Source organism: Sebastes fasciatus, chromosome 7, assembly GCF_043250625.1.
Source record: "Sebastes fasciatus isolate fSebFas1 chromosome 7, fSebFas1.pri, whole genome shotgun sequence".
Taxonomy (NCBI): Eukaryota; Metazoa; Chordata; class Actinopteri; order Perciformes; family Sebastidae; genus Sebastes; species Sebastes fasciatus.
The window spans coordinates 25035994-25054682 of NC_133801.1; the positions used below are offsets into that span (position 1 = coordinate 25035994).

General features: G+C 41.7%; 1 protein-coding gene across 1 annotated transcript; it reads right to left on the reverse strand.

The window, feature by feature from the left end:
* Positions 1 to 346: 346 nt before the first annotated feature.
* On the reverse strand, positions 347 to 8561 carry LOC141770425 (multidrug and toxin extrusion protein 1-like). The gene is made up of 17 exons (XM_074639905.1): positions 8353 to 8561; positions 7888 to 7989; positions 7585 to 7653; positions 7332 to 7480; positions 5704 to 5746; positions 5535 to 5579; positions 5318 to 5415; positions 5133 to 5230; positions 4915 to 5028; positions 4757 to 4824; positions 3446 to 3554; positions 3253 to 3328; positions 2669 to 2738; positions 2444 to 2576; positions 2212 to 2306; positions 1960 to 2046; positions 347 to 1067 (listed from the first exon to the last, which is right to left on the reverse strand). The coding sequence occupies exons 1-17, from the start codon at positions 8518 to 8520 to the stop codon at positions 768 to 770; spliced, it is 1824 nt and encodes a 607-aa protein (XP_074496006.1). The 5' UTR covers positions 8521 to 8561; the 3' UTR covers positions 347 to 767.
* Positions 8562 to 18689: the final 10128 nt, after the last annotated feature.

Below are 18689 nucleotides of genomic sequence, written 5' to 3' on the forward strand. Positions count from 1 at the left end.
TAGTGCATGATTGTCAACTGGCTCGCTCATGGCCGGCATCAGCTCATCCCGACCGACGGCGCAGTTGCGGAAGCGTAGCACCCACCCTCCGGTCCCCCCTCCAAGTTAACACTGGTAGCTCTGTTTGCACTGTTAACGCTGTTAGCACCGTTAGCTGTGAGCTGCTGGCTCAGCCGTCGCCATGTTGAGGACCATGCGGAGGCAATAAAAATACTCCCATTCTTGTATTTAGCACCTTTAAGATATCTAAATTGCATACAAGTAATTGTAATAAAATATAGGCTAAGCATTTAGAACTAAGATGTGAACACTTCTTAGGCTATGCTAGCTAAGGACAGATAGCATACTTTGTTTTCTTTTATTCCAAAGGGTAAACACCCACTGCCATTTTTTTATTCAACAAAATAGAACATCTAATCCTACAAACACTATTATTTATTTTGCCGAGAGTAACACTTACAAATGCAGTAAAAACATTCTTCACTTAAGTAAAACAATTATAATGCAATGCTGCGTTACAGGTTGATATGACACAATTGCAGATGAGAAAAAAGCAGAGGGTACTTAAACATTTAAAATATCTATGACCAAAAAAAATCTATTAAAACAATATATTAATTCAACCATTCATTCACTTAATTTTTCATGAAATCTGCCACTGTTTTAGCTACTTTCTGGTGAAGATAACAAGTCCACGACAGACTTTAAATTCTATGTTTTTACGACATTGAGCAAAAACGATGATCTTATGATCAAGGATCTCAAGGTTATCCTTTTATTGGGACCAGTGCAGTGGAGAAAATTTGATCAGGGGTATATGTCGTATTGATCCAGTCCAAAGTAAAGTTAGCTTCTGAAGGCCGGGTCTCTGGCAAGGGCACAAGGAAGTGCACACTCGCTCCGACAGCCAGAAGTGCAACTGCTGCAAACATAGTGAGGCCTCGCCTGAGGACCAGCTGGGTAGTAGAGAGACGGCCACCCTTCACATGCTGGACCACATGTCCACCCTGTGTCTCTGTGTTACCGTCATGGCACTCGGTGCTCACAGACATGTAGCCATCCGCTGACTTGAAGGAAAAAGTATTATATTAGGCTACTTTGTTGATTCATATGGATAACAAGCACGGAAAAAAATAAAAGTAGGGCTGTCAATCGATTAAAATAGTTAATCACGATTAATTGCAAATTAATCGCACATTTTTTATCTGTTGAAAATGTACCTAAAAAGGGAAATTGTCAGGCCTTTAATACTCTTATCAATATGGGAGTGGGCAAATATGCTTGCTTTATGCAAATGTATGTACTGTATATATTTATATTGGAAATCAATTAACAACAAAATGGTGACAAATATTGTCCAGAAACCCTCACAGGTACTGCATTTAGTATAAAAAATCTGCTCAAATCATAACATGGCAAACTGCAGCCCAACAGTCAACAACAGCTGTCAGTGTGTCAGTGTGCTGACTTGACTATGACTTGCCCCAAACTGCATGTGATTATCATAAAGTGGGCATTTCTGTAAAGGGGAGACTCGTGGGTACCCATAGAACCCATTTTTATTCATATCTTGAAGTCAGAGGTCAAGGGACCCCTTTGAAAATGGCCATGCAAGTTTTTTCTCGCCAAAATTTAGCGGAAGTTTGGTGCTTTATTTTGCCTCCTTCGCGACAAGCTAGTATAACATGGTTGGATTCCTTCACTCTTGTTTTAAAACTGAGCCCGCTACAACTTCAAAATTGCTAGTTGCATTAATCTGTTAAAGAAATTAGTGGCTTTAAAACAAATTTTCGTTAACGTGTTATTATCGTGTTAACTTTGACAGACCTACTTAAAGGGAATATTTGGTTTCTCAGACTGAAAATATTAGAAAACCAAATAGATGCCCATTGATAACAGTGTGAAATTAGCTATGAAAGCCACTTATGTTGTTAGTGTTAAGAATAACAGGCCACTTACGTTCCCATTACTCGCGGTCTGGTCGTCTGACAGGGCAGCTGTGCTCAATAACGTCATATGTGTCTTTTTCTGAGCTCGTTTCACAGCCTGCAAACAAGCAAACACAAAAACCCAACTGCCAATTTCTCCTTATTCATAAAAATAGTTATTGAAATTTGCCAGATTTATCTGAGGAGCAAAACAAATTCTGCCAATATATCTTAACAGCTGAGCCCTGCATGATCCAGGTTGTTAGATTAGCGGGCAGCGTACCTCCTCTGTCATTCTCTTCCAGTTGAGCCTGAAGATGACAGTGATGTAGAAGGTGGACTGTAAGATGACACAAATGAGTAGTCCCAGCCAGAAACCTGCAGAGAAAAAGACAAATTAGCCATTTAAGTGCACAGCAGGCCTCACTTATAATAACCTGCTTCTTCCCATGCAGCCATTTATTTGTCTCGAATGTCAATGAAAGTAACAAAGCATGGCCACTCCATGTAATTACCCAAAATTCTCAGTTTTGCAACGAATGTTAAAGTAATGCTCAGTGAAAGTCCTATGCAGTAGTATCCAATGAAATTGGCCACAGCTGGTATCCTCTGTCTGCCCGTACCCAAGAAGATGCCGGTGGACACACACTAGGATGGGGAAAAACACATGTCATATTTGACATATATGACTTGATTTTGGTGTCATACTGCAAATATATTTTGCTGGCTGGTAGACTCACCACAAGACTATCAAAGAATTGAAGGAAACAGTAAACATTCATCATATGGGAGACGAGACCGATGATGTGCCTGAAATGATAATTGAGATTGTGTCTTTGCGTTTAGCAGTTGTTCTCTACTACTACTGTACAATAAGTTACTTTACACTTATTACACGCCATTAAAAACGGTGTGTGTGTTATGTATTTATAAAAATATATAAAGCATGTATTGCCAGATAACTATTTGGTTAACGTGAATACTGTTTTGTTAGATTTAACTTGTGATTTCCCCCTTTTTGCATGCAAGATTAAAATAGTTATAACAGAAACCACTAATGAATATAAACAAGAAGGTTTTAATCCAGACATATACTGCAGGGACTCCAAGAATCATCATATTGGTGTGATTGTATTCATCAAAGGGTTAAATCGAGCATTTATGAAGTGCTTAGAGGATATTTGAAAATATCGCAATATATATCGTGTATCGTGATATGGCCTAAAAATATCACGATATTATTTTTAGGCCATATCGCCCAGCCCTACTGTACTATACTATAACGTACAGTGAGTGAAATGTGAGAGCGGCTGTAGAGACTCACGTATCAGAGGTGAACATGAAGCCAATCACTGATTTACTACATCCAAGCACGAGACCTTCAACAACTGCGATGCTACCTGGAAGAGAGGAGCTGTGAAATCAGTCAAACAGAAGAAAATGTTGAAGAAATCAAACATCAAGTGCTGATTTATTAATAATACAAGCTACAACAACAGAACGTGTTTTTAACTGACCTGCAAGAGCGAAGGACATCTTGCAGGTGAGGATCGCCCCGGCAGTGTCTCCTGCCCCGAGAGCATTACCCACTCGGGCACATGCTGCAGCTTGAACACCAAGAGGGAACTATATGGATTCAGCATTTGCAAAAAAAATATGGAAAGAGAAATACATTCAGGAATCAGAAATGAACACTGATATATAAAAGAGCTTGCTCCTGAGAGTGTTCACAAGGTAAACGACAACACCTGAGACATGTTCAGAGAAGACTTTTAAAGGGGACATATCATGCACCTACATTTGGGTATCTGGAGTGCCTACCAACCCACAAACTATGGAATAAGACCAACCCAGTCAGTTTTTTGTGGGCTGCCTAGATCAGAAAACATGCAATTCAACAAGTCATTCAGATTTGGCTCCCCTTCCTATGTCACATGCAGGCTCATTAGAACTACCTTTGCACCTTTACGGGCGGCAGTAGCTCAGTCTGTGGGGACTTGGCTTGGGAACCGGAAGGTCGCCGGTTTAAGTGTCCGCACGGACCAAGTACGGACTGTGGACTGGTAGCTGGAGAGGTGCCAGTTCACCTCCTGGGCACTGGCGAGGTGCCCTTGAGCAAGGCACCGGACCCTCAAACTGCTCCCCGGGTGCTATATAGTAGCTGCCCACTGCTCCTAATACTAGCATTGGTTAAATGCAGAGACTAAATTTCACTGTGTGCTGTATACAATACAATGTGTGACAATGAAAGCTCATTTACATTTACATTTACAAAGGTGCACCATATTTTTCTCTCGAGCCAATCACGGCAGACTGGGCTTTTTTGGGAGGGGCTTCAGTGGAGTGTGTAAAATCTGGCAACATCTAGCGGTGAGGTGGCAGATTGCAACCTCTCCCGTGTGCCAAGCGTGTAGAACAACTACGGTCGCCGATGTGAGAAGGCGAATGGCCGTATCTTGAGCCAGTTGTTGTGTGTCCATTCTGGGCTACTGTAGAAACACGGCGGCCAGCACCACGAAGAGAGGACCCGCTCCATATTTATTTGATTCTCATATCCAGGTGATTACACACAGAAAGCATACTTATTCCATTTCTGCCAATAGATCCCCTTAAATGCTATACACTGTTCCTTTAAAGAGACAGGCGCGACAACGGAGCGCTTCAGACAGAGGGTGAACACAGGTATATTCAGACAGACAGCATGAGAAAAAGACTGTGTTTCTGGAACATTAAAGCATGTAAACATGTTCTAGTAGAAACACAAAATACAAGTATGAACCTGAGAATATGTCCCCTTTAAAGTGAGAATATAACGCTCTGACTGGTACCATGTAGGTTATGAAAGCCACCATTATCACAACATGTTGGGCTGCCAGCTCGTCTTCACTCAGCATCCCTGATAATCAGAGACAAAGAAGAAAGTCAGGACTCAGAGTTTGTAACTGGTTTGTTCAGATCAAATGTCTTACCAATATACTTTGATTACCTGCAAAGAATCCCCCAAACTCATAAACCCACCACTCGAAACATGTCATTAATGTACTGGGAATGGCCAGTTTCATGTAGGAGCCCCACTCCTGCAGTGATTCTACAGACCAGCCTGCAGGGGGAGACAGAAACTTATTTATGTAGAGGGAAAACATAGAGGATGAACAGAGCATGCATGAAAGCATACAGGGATACCATAAATATTAAACCTCTCACCTCCCCACGTTGTAACATGGAGCTTCTTCCACCAAATGTAACCAAACAGAAAAGCAAAGATGTAAATCTGAGACAGAGTGTTGGCTGCTGCAGATCCGCTGTAAGACATGACGCGGTGATATCAGTGTGTGTGATAGTTTTAATCAGATTTAAAACCATATGCTGACACGAGTGAGTACACCTACCCAACACCCAGATCGAGCCAGGAAAGGAAGATGTAGTTCGTCACCACATTTGCTATGTTTGCCATGGCAGCAGTGTACATTTGTGGCAGTATTATACCCTGAGTACACAAACAGCAGATGATGAGTACCACTTATACCTTTCCCCTCCGTAATTACATTAATTAAGACAACATGTTTTGATTCTCTGAAATAAAAGTGTTACAGGACATTAGTGCACCTGGTTCTGCAGATAAGACACCAGTAGCTGATGTACAAACATTGCCTGAAAGACAAAAACAGATTTAAAAAAAAAAAAAAATACATAAAGATTTGAGCGATAGTGCTTTATACATCACTGAAAATAAGTTGAATTTGCTCATAAAGGTGAAAGAAAAGTCGCAACTCACTGGTACGGCAGGGAGGAAGGCGGTCATATACAGCTGGGCTATTCTGAAATCAAAAAGCTGTATTCAGATCCAAAGAAATTATCGTTTAAGGGAATATTCACTGTTCAATGTCGTGCTTTCAGGCTCCTTTATTCCCACTGCCTTTCAAAGATGTATTCATTGCAAGGAAGGTTTGCCTCTCACGGGAAATAAAGTGAAGAAGTTATTGTATATAGTATATACAGCTTATACAGCTTAGCAACCCTGAAGAAATGGTGTGAGGCCAAATTAAATGATACAGAAATCTTTACAGAGAATTGGTGGAGATCATTTGATTAATATTTGGAATACAGATTATTTTTTTATGCTGAATCTGCTCAGTGAATCTGTGGCTACCAGATGTTAATGTAGAGGTGTTTGTTACTGTTGAGATGACCAGGTTCAGACTGCAGGGCCGGCTAACAGGCATAGGCCATATAGGCGGTCACCTAGGGCTGGTCGCCCTCTAAAGAATGAATGAATGAATGAATGAATGAATGAATGAATGAATGAATGAATGAATGAATGAATGAATGAATGAATGAATGAATGAATGAATAAATAAATAAATAAATAAATAAATATTACTACTTATTTGTTAATAAAAGTGTAAATCGTAGTGAAACTGACTAAACACTTTCAAGCCAACAACATTGGGGACCAATTGTTTATTTATATTATAAGACATAAAGATATTTATGAAAATAAAAATCTTGATTTTTGTCTTAAAACCATTGTGATGTCTGATGTGTGTTGCGGTTTACGAGGCTATGGTTCTGGGGGGTTGAACCCTAAAGCCTGGTTAATGGTCGCCTTAGTGAAGCTGGCGCGAGGTGTGCACGCCAGAAAATTATGTCATCACGGCTTTTGCGAGGTGCGCGAAGGCTCCGTCGTGCAAATCTGAAATTCTGTAACTTCGCGTCCACTGCGTGCGCTGCGCCTTTCATTTCAATATGGATGCTTTCGAGGGAAGACTGGCCAAGCAGGTTTGCCTGTACAGATATCTCTACCACTGTTCATTGAGAGACCAAAGGGACAGTCACATGACATTAAATACTTGGAAAGAAATAGGCAACACACTGGGGGAAGGAGAGGCTTTTTGCTGCAGTCTGTGAACAAATATGAGTGATCGTTTTGTAAAAGCTAAAAAAAAAAAAATCCGAGCAGAGCAAAGCACCGAGAGACAGAACGTAATTTTGACTTGGAGGTCAGCGACAGTAATAATTACAGTACACAAATGCAATGTTTGGCGGTAGGTCAGTGTTTACTACTGTTGCCAGGCAGCCTACTTTCCTTTCCGGTACCACTCGTTGACCACAGAATATTTTGTTTTGTACACCCCCTGGAGTTTCGGAGCATATTGCAACGCCTCTGTGCATGCTCGTAGTGCACGCGCCATCTATGGAGTCCTGCGCCACGGTATCTTGCACGAATGTAAACAAAGCGTAAGCCTAACCCTAGAGCAGCCGGCGGCGGGGTGGGGGTTGGGGGGCTCCAAATACGAATTTCGCCTGGGCCACCGAAAGGGCTAGAGCCGACCCTGTCTGACTGAATGTCATTCATGGCCATAGGCACTGAGTTTTACATGCGAGTGAGGTGCTGTTAGTCACCTGGTCACCTCGGGGTCCTGGCCCATGCATAACAGGATGGCCTCGGCGTTAATGAGCAGACCCCAGCAGGGCAGACAGAACAGCAGCAGGATGATGATGCCCCGCTGGAGGATCACTCCAACCCGCTGCAGGTTCTTACCGCCGAATGTCTGCACAACAGCACAGAGCAGACCATGTTAATCATTTTAGAGAAGGGTGTAATGAACAGTTGGGATTTGGAATCTGCAGCGAAATTGAGGACAAAATTGCATACCTGAGACACCAAAGTATCACATGCCAGTCCCAGACCACATCCCGTTGCCGCAGTGGTAACATTAATAGTCTGAAATTAATATAAAACATACTTGAATGAGTCTGACGTACACTTGAGACCTCTGATGTAACCAATATGAGTAAATATGCATACTGATTAAATCACCAGGCTTGTGAGGCAAGTGTAAAGGTATCTTGAGAAGGTGAGTTTAGAGTTTCAATATTTCATTTTCTCCCTTGAAATTACATTTCCACCTGTCATTTCGCCTCCACGAATCTGTGGAGCATACAGATGACCACTTACAGCAGAAGCTAATCCGTAGCCAGCCATCACCTCATTTCCCAGACGCCCACAGAACATTGTGACCACGACTGGAAGTAGGTAATGTAGGATTCGAGAGAGCAGCTATAGAAAGACAAACATCAACGATGGTGAAGTTGATACCAGCTCACAGATGACGCATTGTAAGTTACAGCAAACACAAATTGCAATTTATTACACAGGATTGGTAGAGGTCAATATTTGGAATACAGATTATTTCTTTATGCTGAATGTGCTCAGACAATCTGTGGGGATTTACTTTTAACACAGAGGTACTGTTGAGAGGATCATGCCTGTCTTTGCAAATGAGCTATCACAATGTTAACACTTTGTCAAACACTCTCAAACAATCTTCTGTTGTATAAATTAACTTATTACAAAGAACGGCCCCAATCCACACAGTCCCTTACAGACAGAGAAAGGTATATAGACAGTGCCAATCCTTACCAGAGGCCCTGTCATTCTCAGGATGTGGTACAGTTCCTCTCTGTGGGCCAGGGGAAACCTGTGGCGAATCCACCTGCAGCAGAAAAGCTTATCACTGACCCCCTCCATGTCTCCAGGACCAGGTACTAGTGCAGGTTTATCCACCGCAGCGTTGGTCCTTTCTGTCATGTACTTTTTTTCGATGCCCTCCGAGGACTGAATTCTCACCACTGTGAGTGGTGCAAAGTATTTCAACATCTCAGAAGGTTACTTATTGATTCATTCGTGGTTAGGGTTCACAAATTGCATTTCAGGTTACACTGTAACAAAAATGACCCAAACAGTATACAGTTTAGTATATAGTACTGGCAACATGATACAGAGTTCATTTTATGAGTCATTATATAATTCTATATTTTCTAAGTGGATATCAGAGATGCACAATTCAATTTAAAATTCAAATGCAGTTCAAATTCAATTTTGCGTTTCATTGCGTTCACTGAGTGAATGATTACATGGCCATTGGATGCCATTGTGCGGAAGCATATTAAATAACCACATGCGGCCTTCTCTCTGCCTCTGTGTTGTCAGATATGATATGTGAACAGACAGAAGGTGCGAAGTCATGATTATTCATGAACATCTTTTGCATATTAATGACTTGCACAGGTTTCCTTTGAAGAAGTGACATCAGTCCAATCAGTCTCCGTCAATTCGGGTAGACATGTTCATTATTAAAGTGTTTGAGGATATGAAACATTAACATGTCATATGGTCTCGTGTCCCACTGGAGAGGAGTAAAGGTTAACCAGTTAGCGCTCGGGCAACATCTAAAATGAGATGCAGCCCTCTGCTGCTATCAGGCAGAGAACTTATTCAACTAGCCATCTGCAGCAGAGTGATAGCATGTATTAGTGCATGTCAGATTCCTGTTTCATGGATAGAAAACATATTTACACTTAAAGCTGCAGTGGGTAGGAGTGGAATAAATAGGATTTAAAAAAGTTATTTTTATAAAACGGTCACTATATCCTGACAGTAGTGCATAAAACAGGTAATCCGAAAAAGAAAAAAAATCATGTGTCTCTGTATCCTCCGATGTTCCTAATGGCCTCTGCAAGATTTCACAGACCAGATGAAAACAACCAATCAGAGCCGAGCTGGAGCCTTGCCATCTCTGAGCAGCTGTCAATCACTCACAAACTCCGATCAAGCGGTCAAACTAGGCAGTGCTGAGCAAATATGAATCAATATTCTGTTACTGTAATGACTATTTCTTGACTCAAATGTTTCCAGAAATATAATGAAATACCATGAACCGCCCACCAACCGGAGCACAGCCAATAGGAACGCTCTCAATCTGAAATGACCTGTGATTGGACAAAGACTCCCGTCATGGGCTAGATTTTTTTAAAGCCTGAAAACAGAGCCATGCGGAGGTGTAGAAGTCTAGTTTTCCTTTCAGAACACTTGAATTACAATATGCTGAAAGGTTATTATGGATTTTTTTGCCCAATGATGCCAAAAACATTCTGCCTACTGCAGGTTTAAGGCAAAGCGTGGTGTATACATTTGTGTAGAAATAAGATTACGCACTCAGATTTTGGTTGATTTAAAGATTTAATACAATTTTAGCTCTAAGTAGGTATGTTTTTGGTGGATTCAGCTTTCCTCACAGACAGGGAGGTGATGATTCAGTGCATCCGTGTGGTGCATCCATTATTTCCACTGGAGGGAGCAGAAGTTTAATACACACAAACATAGAAAATAGTTCCCACAAACTCAAGTGTGTCACTCTGATTGCTTCTCTCATTGAAAAAACGATTTAAGGATGAAGCCTTCCACTGAAGGAATATCCACTTGGTGCACACAGTGTTAGAGACTACTAACAAACACTCAAACAGTGTGCTTGCGTCATTGCCCACTTTGAAAAGTTGTACCTCTTTCATCTCTGAACCGTTCTATTCAACTCTGTAAAGACAAAATGGATGATGTGGGTACGAAACTCATGTGACAATAAACTCCCTATTCCCCCCAAACAGTATGGTTTTGTTTACAAAATTATGGTGAAATAGGTTTCATAGAAAAACCACATGTGAATGTTGAAATTAGGGCTGTCAAAGCTAACCCAATATTAACGCGTTAACGCACTTCCATATTGGTGAGAGTATTTAATACTTGATAAATCTCCCTTTAAGGTACATTTTGAACAGATACAAATTGCGATAAATTGCGATTAATCATGCGATTCAATATTTTAATTGATTGACAGCCCTAGTTGAAATCCATAGAAGCAGTGACATCTCACAGCTAGACTATTATACAACTAGTATTTGTATTCAGTGTGCAAGTTTCAAGTACTCTCAGATAACCTAAGTATGTATAGGAGCTCTCGCCTGATAATAGAGTGCAAACTGTGGAAGGTTTCTCCTCGCACTTCACTCAGAAGATGCTCAGTATATAGGCTCAGCCAACCCTCACAAAACAATGAGGGTGTCTTACATAATAAAGCTGTAATAATATCGTATGAGACAGTGCAATACCATGTAATTTTTATGCACACACAATCGAATGAGTGGGAGCTCATGCACTATCCTTCTCTTAATACTGTATATTTAAAAAAACAAAAACTATAGCCAGATATTTTTTTGCCAGACAGGAACCAGTGTCTTGATAACCCCAGAATCAGATAGCTTTGAAAGATTAAACAAACAGAATCAACTCAGAATGAGAATAAGATTATTAATGTTGGATTGCCTGATCTCAACAGATCAGAAAAGGTGTGTGAATTCTGGCTGCGAATGCATCTCTGATAACAAGGAGGGACGAGCGAAATGTGGCATTTCTGTCCTCTGCAATGAGCTCCCCTTAGAGTGACAACCCAAAGCCCTCTAGGCTTTATGTTGGCTAAATCAATCAGCCCGTTGCAATGACTGCCACGGATACCATGTGCTGTAGCGCCAGTGATTTGTATTTGTCACTTGTTATTTTCCCTAACACTGCTCTTGCCTTTGTGTTTTCTAAGTCCATCGGATGGCACCTCATATCTCTGGTCCCCGTCTCAGTCTCTGGTCTGTATCGTCTACCATGCTTTATTTCCTTAGTCTGCCCATCGTCATGTTTTTCACTATTTGTTGAATAAGGCATGTTCATTTTCATCTTGATCTGACATATTGTTCACTGATGATCTGTGGGATTTGTGTCAGAAAGTATGTAAATTGTACTGAGTCTACTCAATATAAAGTTTAAAAAACATACAAAATGATTGATAGATGATTATGTAAGTATGTACAGCAAAGAGTTAGCTTTAGCCCAAAAGCTGTCTGAATATTATTAAGGGTAAATGCAGTCATGAAAAACACTTCAATATTTTCGAACAAACCGCAGCAGAAGTGCCCTCTTGGATGCCTCAATGGTAGATACAAAATTATAAAGTGCCCCCTAGGGTGCCTTTCCAGTAGAAAAAGTATGATGAAGTGCCCTCTAGGGTGCCCTTCCAGTGAAGAAAACATGATGAAGTGCCCTCTAGGGTGCCCTTCCAGAGGAGAAAACATGATGAAGTGCCCTCTAGGGTGCTCTTCCAGAGGAGAAAACATGATGAAGTGCCCTCTAGGGTGCCCTTCCAGAGGAGAAAACGTGATGAAGTGCCCTCTAGGGTGCCCTTCCAGTGGAGAAAACATGATGAAGTGCCCTCTAGGGTGCCCTTCCAGAGGAGAAAACGTGATGAAGTGCCCTCTAGGGTGCCCTTCCAGTGGAGAAAAATGTGATGAAAAGCCCTCTAGGGTGCCCTTCCAGTGAAGAAAACATGATGAAGTGCCCTCTAGGGTGCCCTTCCAGAGGAGAAAATGTGATAGCACCCTCTAGGGTGCCCTTTCAGTGGAGAAAACGTGATGAAGTGCCCTCTAGGGTGCCCTTCCAGTGAAGAAAACATGATGAAGTGCCCTCTAGGGTGCTCTTCCAGAGGAGAAAACATGATGAAGTGCCCTCTAGGGTGCCCTTCCAGAGGAGAAAACGTGATGAAGTGCCCTCTAGGGTGCCCTTCCAGAGGAGAAAACGTGATGAAGTGCCCTCTAGGGTGCTCTTCCAGAGGAGAAAACGTGATGAAGTGCCCTCTAGGGTGCTCTTCCAGAGGAGAAAACGTGATGAAGTGCCCTCTAGGGTGCTCTTCCAGAGGAGAAAACGTGATGAAGTGCCCTCTAGGGTGCTCTTCCAGAGGAGAAAACGTGATGAAGTGCCCTCTAGGGTGCTCTTCCAGAGGAGAAAACGTGATGAAGTGCCCTCTAGGGTGCTCTTCCAGAGGAGAAAATGTGATAGCGCCCTCTAGGGGTGCCCTTCCAGAGGAGAAAACGTGATGAAGTGTCCTCTAGGGTGCCCTTCCAGTGGAAAAAATGTGATAGTGCTCTAGGGTGCCCTTCCAGTGTAGAAATGTGATAGCGCCGTCTAGAGTGCCCTTCCAGTGGAGAAAACAGGATGCAGTGCTCTCTGGGGTGGCCTTAAAATTGAGAAAACATGATGCAGTGCCACACAGGCTGCCTTACATGCTAGAACACTTTGGTGCCCCACCGCATGCAGCTGTTGCCCTTTGTATTTTTTTCATCCCTGTCCCTCAGACAGCCTGAGTCTGCCACTGTGGGGAGAAATCAAAATGTGTTTCCTAAGATTTAATATGTATTTATTCTTTTTATACTTCTGCTTCACCACCACCCACAATTTATTTTCATTTTTTTTCCAGGTGTGAGCAGCTCCTCCATTTCCTTTGTGCATTGCATTGTGGGAGAATAATGTGCATAAACAGCACACTCAAACTCAACTGTATATAGTATGCATAATGTCTGCTTTGAGTATACTTTCTTTTGTCAATTTTCTAGCATGAACACAATACATTCTTCAAACCTGCTTAGAATCGGTATTTAACATGGAACTGGGACACAGCGACAATCCTGCCGATGGTTTTACGTTCACACAATGTGTTTGGTGAGTAACACTGAAATGTACTGTAAGCATAACTTTTGTTTGTTTACAGAAAAAACTCCACAGGGCACCTTTAAAGAGGTCAAGGTAATTCAGGTGTTGCCGGTTTGTGTGAGAAGCATGCAGCTTTTGACCGTGCTCAGGCTGCGCTCCATTTTTATTTATCCCTGATTTATGGTTCGTACTTTCTGTGGAGTAAAGCAATTGTTGTGCTGTGCTGAACTGTATGATAAATGTGAACTTCGACGATCTACAACCAGGCCATTTCATTGGAAGCATGCATCATTGCTGATTTCTTGAAAATGTACAAAAGATCAAAACATTTACTTGAAATATCAGGGTTTAACTGATGCACACTAGCACAGTTTGATGTTTATATTCAGCTCCATTTGTCAGCCCATCAGTTTCTCACAAGTTCCCCTAAAAGACTGTGACTGTGCTCGGTGACATTGAGCTGTCATGCTCTGACAAATCCAACTGTGACACTATAGAAGAAGGAGATGAAATCCTTATCACTTACGGAGCAAAAAGTTATACAGTCCAAAACAAAAGATGCGTTCTGAACTCAACCAGCTCATTTCAAAGTTAAAAATTAATCTGCCAAGTTTATAAGCTTATCTTGGCTGAACATTACTCGAGCTACAGCATCTCACTTTAATCCTGCTTCTTCCTGAAAAGATGTTTTACTTGAAAAGCCGTGCGCAGCTACACTGCCTGTGGTTTCCTGGTGGATAAAAGGATCAAGAGCCAAATCTTTCCTCGACAATTTATTCCACCGATGATGCGTATTTTGAATACATTACACCTCTGAGGAGGCACACACTGTTTATTTATTCGGTTCTCCTATAATTATTCACTCTCATTTTGTCTTTCACAATGCTGCAAGTAAAACAGACCTTTGTTAATGAGCTACTGAGTTGACAACACCGGCTGGGTAGCTTAAGCCTGCAGCAAGCAGAATGTTTCTGGCATCATTAGGGAAAAAAATAATTTTAATAATCTTTCATCATATTGTAATTCAAGTGCTCTGAGAGAAAACTAGACTTCTGCATCTCCTCATGGCTCTGTTTTCAGGCTTCTAGCCCGTGATTGTGCTCCGGCTGGTGGTCTCAACATGGCTACCGGGTCACAAACTTTCTCATTTTACAGCTAAACAGTGCACTACAAGATGTTTCTGAGAACATTTTATGCGAGAAATAGGCATTACAGTAACAGAATATTGATTCATATTTGATCAGCGCTGCCTAGTTTGACCGTTTGGTCAGAGTTCGCAAGTGATTGACAGCTGCTCAGAGACGGCAAGGCTACAGCTCGGCTCTGATTGGTTGTTTTCTTCCGGTCTGTGAAATCTTGCAGATGCCGTTAGGAGCACCGGAGGACACTGAGGCACATGATTTTTTTCAGATTACCTGTATCATGCACTACTGTCAGAATATAGTGACTGTTTTATAAAAATATGATTTGCTCCATTTCTACCTACTGCTGCTTTAAATAAAAGATGCTTGTTTACTTAATTAAATACCAAAGTAGACATGAAATAAAACTGTAAAACTAACCTGCACATATACAGCAGAATCCTGTGTTTTAGAATTGTGAGATATCTTTAGCTTGCAGCTAAAACAAATGGTGCAACCTGTTTAGCTCCTGTTTCCATTGTGTTGCATACAACTTCCCAAAAACAAAGAGCATTAATCCCTCCCCAGAGCAGTCAAGACCATTAAGTCCAGTTAAATATTGATGACTTTGGTTAATGATGGCAGTGAAGGATGTGGGCTCTGCTATGAAGGGACACGACCTGTCACATCTGATGCCTCTGTGAGCACTGATATGTGGCTCCGGCATCTGACCTTCTCCTCCTGTGGGCATTTTAGATAATTGCTTTCTCAAATGCAATCTACAGATTGTTTTTTTCCCCTTCCTCTGAAAGTATTCTAAGGCTTTCCCAAATTCTTTATAATTTCTTGTGACCCAGAAATGAATTCAGAGGCCCTGTCGCAGGGTAGTATAACAGGATTTTGTACGCATCCGAGCGACCCAAGCTTCCAGCCAGTGCTGTGCCCTCCAGTAAAATTTCGAGACCTATTTTTAATCTCGCTGCAGTGCATCCCTTTGGTCATTTCCTAGACTTTCACCAAACAGCTAAACCATTTATTCCAGTGTCACCACGGCTGCATACAGCTGAGGTCAAATGAAGAACTACATTGAGTCTCATAACCAATATCGTGACAAATATAAAGACTGCAGCAACTACTTGAAGCTATTCAAACGACCCAACACAGTCTCACAGTCTCGCAGTTCATGAAATAGTCAAGAAATTTAATCTAAATTTATTTGATTCGTGTACATAGACACGAATCTCCCTTTTTTTTCTCATGACTCTCAGCACGACTTTCAAGAACGTGTTTTTTGTGCGTTTTCCTACGAAATTACCAGCAACATGTGTCGCACGTGTCAATTTCCACTCCAGTCTTAAAAAACTAAAACTAATTAGTTACTGTAGGTTTAGGAAAAGATCGTCTTGCTTACAATTAGGCAACAAAACTATTTAGTTAGGTCCAGGGAAAGACTGCGGTTTTGGTTTAAATAACACCGGAAGTGGCGTAACTTAAAGCAGCAGTGGGTAGAATCGGAGCAAATATGATAAAAAAAAAGTTATTTTTATAAAACGGTCACTATATCCTGAAAGTAGTGCATGAGACAGGTAATCTGAAAAAAAATCATGTGCCTCTGTGTCCTCCGATGTCCTCCGGTGCTCCTAACGGCAGACTGGAGGAAAACAACAAATCAGAGCCGATCTGGAGTCTGCCATCTCTGAGCAGCTGTCAATCACTCGCAAACTCTGATCAAACGACCAAACTAGGCAGCGCTGATCAAATATTAATCAATATTCTGTTACTGTAATGCCTTGTGACCCGGCAGCTATGTTGAGATCAGTTGAGGAAATACCAAGCACCGCCCACCAGCCAGAGCACAGCCAATAGGAACGCTCTCTCTATGTCTGAAATGACCTGTGATTGGCCAAAGTCTCCTGTCACTGAAAACAGAACCATGAGGAGGTGCAGAAGTCTAGTTTTCTCTCAGAACACTTGAATTACAATATGCTGAAAGTTTATTATGGCTTTTTTTCCCAATGGTGCCAAAAACATTGTGCCTACTGCCACTTTAAGTACGGAAGTTGCGTGACAAAAACTACTTAGGGTCGTGTCTAGAAGGGAGCCCACAAATTGAGAAATCTGATCTGAGATCCGCGAAAACTCGCAAAAGCTCTCGCAAGACTTGCTGCCTGAAGACCTAACCTTAACTAGGTCAATGCCGAACCTTGGCCATTCAAGGTCAATGCCTAACCTTAGCCATTCAAGGTTGATGCCTATCATTCAGGGTCAATGCCGAACCTTAACCATTCAAGATTGATGCTTATCATTCAAGGTCAATGTCTAACCTTAGCCATTCAAGGTCAAATCCTAACCTTAACCATTCAAGGTCGATGCCTATCAGTCAAGGTCAATGCCTAACCTTAACCATTCCAGATCAATGCCTAACATTAACCATTCAAGGTAAATGCCTAACCTTAACTATTCCAGCTCAATGCCTAACCTTAATCATTCAAGATCAAACACTAACACCGATCTCCTGGGTGGAAGATCCTGTGTTTTCTGACCCACCCCAACTTCCTCCTTACGCCGTGTTCGCCTTTCTTCATAATTCCTGGTTCACAATTACGTGGATTACGTTTGAATTGATTTCGTGCTGACCATCACAATTTTTTTTTTAAATTTGTGTCTATATACACTAATCAATAAATTCAATTTCGTGACTATTTCACAAACGACTGGGCTGACAAACCATGTAGAGTGTAAAATAAGACAGATTTCAATCTATTAAGATGATAACCCAGGCTTGACCTAAAGAGTAGAGTGCTGCTGTGCCAGCTTGCCAGAGGTACATCATTTTTATCTCTGTCTGTCCTTGCTGACCACAGGAATGTGCTTCGTGATATTTACACCATCCGAGGCTATTCCTGCTGCATATAGAGACCAGGCAGCCTGGCTCCGAGAAATATCTCTCTCTCTACATCTCTTTCTCTCTCTACGTCTCTGGGCTTCTCTGGACCACTGATCTATTCCAATTTTAATGCATTCCTCATCACTGTCCTGGCATCCACATATCACCCGCCAGATCACAGGACAAAAATTAAACCACAGTCTGCTGTTTTGGAATAACAATAAGGATGAATCAGAGGCGCCGCTGCCAAGCAGAGCTGGAGGTCATGGTGAGTGTTAAGTTGCTGCTAGGTAACTGACTTGTTTTGTATTGCAGAGCGTAAACTCAATGAACTCTGGCACATAAGGATGACGGTTTCTTTCTTATGCAAGCATCGCTTTGTAAATGTGGCATTCTTTGAACAGTGTTACAGATTATACAGGTGGTATGTTAAATAGAGGGCACTTTATCTAATGCTGCATATCTTATGAGAAAAGCGCTGTCAGTGATCCTCAGAATATCCTCAAGAAACACAGTATACTGCAGCGGCTGCAGCAGCAGCATCTGCTTAGAAAGACAAAAGCCCTGCAGCAGCAGCATACATTGATTCACAAGGGAGGGCCATTAATCTTTAACAAGATTCAGACTTTGTGACCTGAAAAAGCCTCAGATATCCAGAGGCGTTATAAAAGCAGTATGACAATTAGGGATGCATCAATCACATCCTTTGGATCAGTATTAGACACTGACTTTATTGATTTAATATAATTTACTTCACATGGATAATACAGATAAACGTTGTTACACAGGGAGAAGCAGTGCAACAGATGCAAAGTATACAGGGTGTCTAGCTGAGGCTAATTTGCGGCTTTTACATTCAGGTTAAAACAACTAAATAAACAAACTGCTACAACAGAGCCTTGATTAAAAACAGCAGTGTCTATGTGTGTATGTACTGTGCATGATATAAATATAGATTGTGAGAGTAAGTTTATGTACTGTATGTAGGCATACATGTACAATATGTGACAGTGTCCATATCTCTATTTCACACACATTTTTAAATTCTGATTCTGTTTTTAATAAAGGTGTTAAAGGTCCACTGTGTAGGAGCTGGCGGTATCTAGTGGTGAGGTGAAGAGAGATTGCAACCAACTGAAACCTCTCCCGTGTGCCAAGCGTGTGGGAGAACTACAACGGTGGCCTAAGCGAAAATGCGAATGGCCCTCTCTGGAGCCAGTTTTCTAAGAGTAGCATAAGCCATTTGGAGCAGAGCAGTGCGTAGAGTGTGTGTATGTGGGAAGTGAGTGGTGAAACAAGAGAGAGAGAGAGCGGTGGCGACGGAAGGGGGTTACGTTATCGACTCCTGCCCAAGCACATAAAACATACTTATTAATGTTATATTC

Excerpts from the sequence above, each read along its gene's own strand:
- LOC141770425 (XM_074639905.1), bottom strand. The coding sequence starts at position 8,520 with ATGACAGAAAGGACCAACGCTGCGGTGGATAAACCTGCACTAGTACCT. Across the intron at positions 5,747-7,331 it reads CAGGACCCCGAGGTGACCAG|AATAGCCCAGCTGTATATGA; the intron begins GTGACTAACAGC and ends TTTTGATTTCAG. Across the intron at positions 5,231-5,317 it reads TGGCTCGATCTGGGTGTTGG|CGGATCTGCAGCAGCCAACA; the intron begins GTAGGTGTACTC and ends CATGTCTTACAG.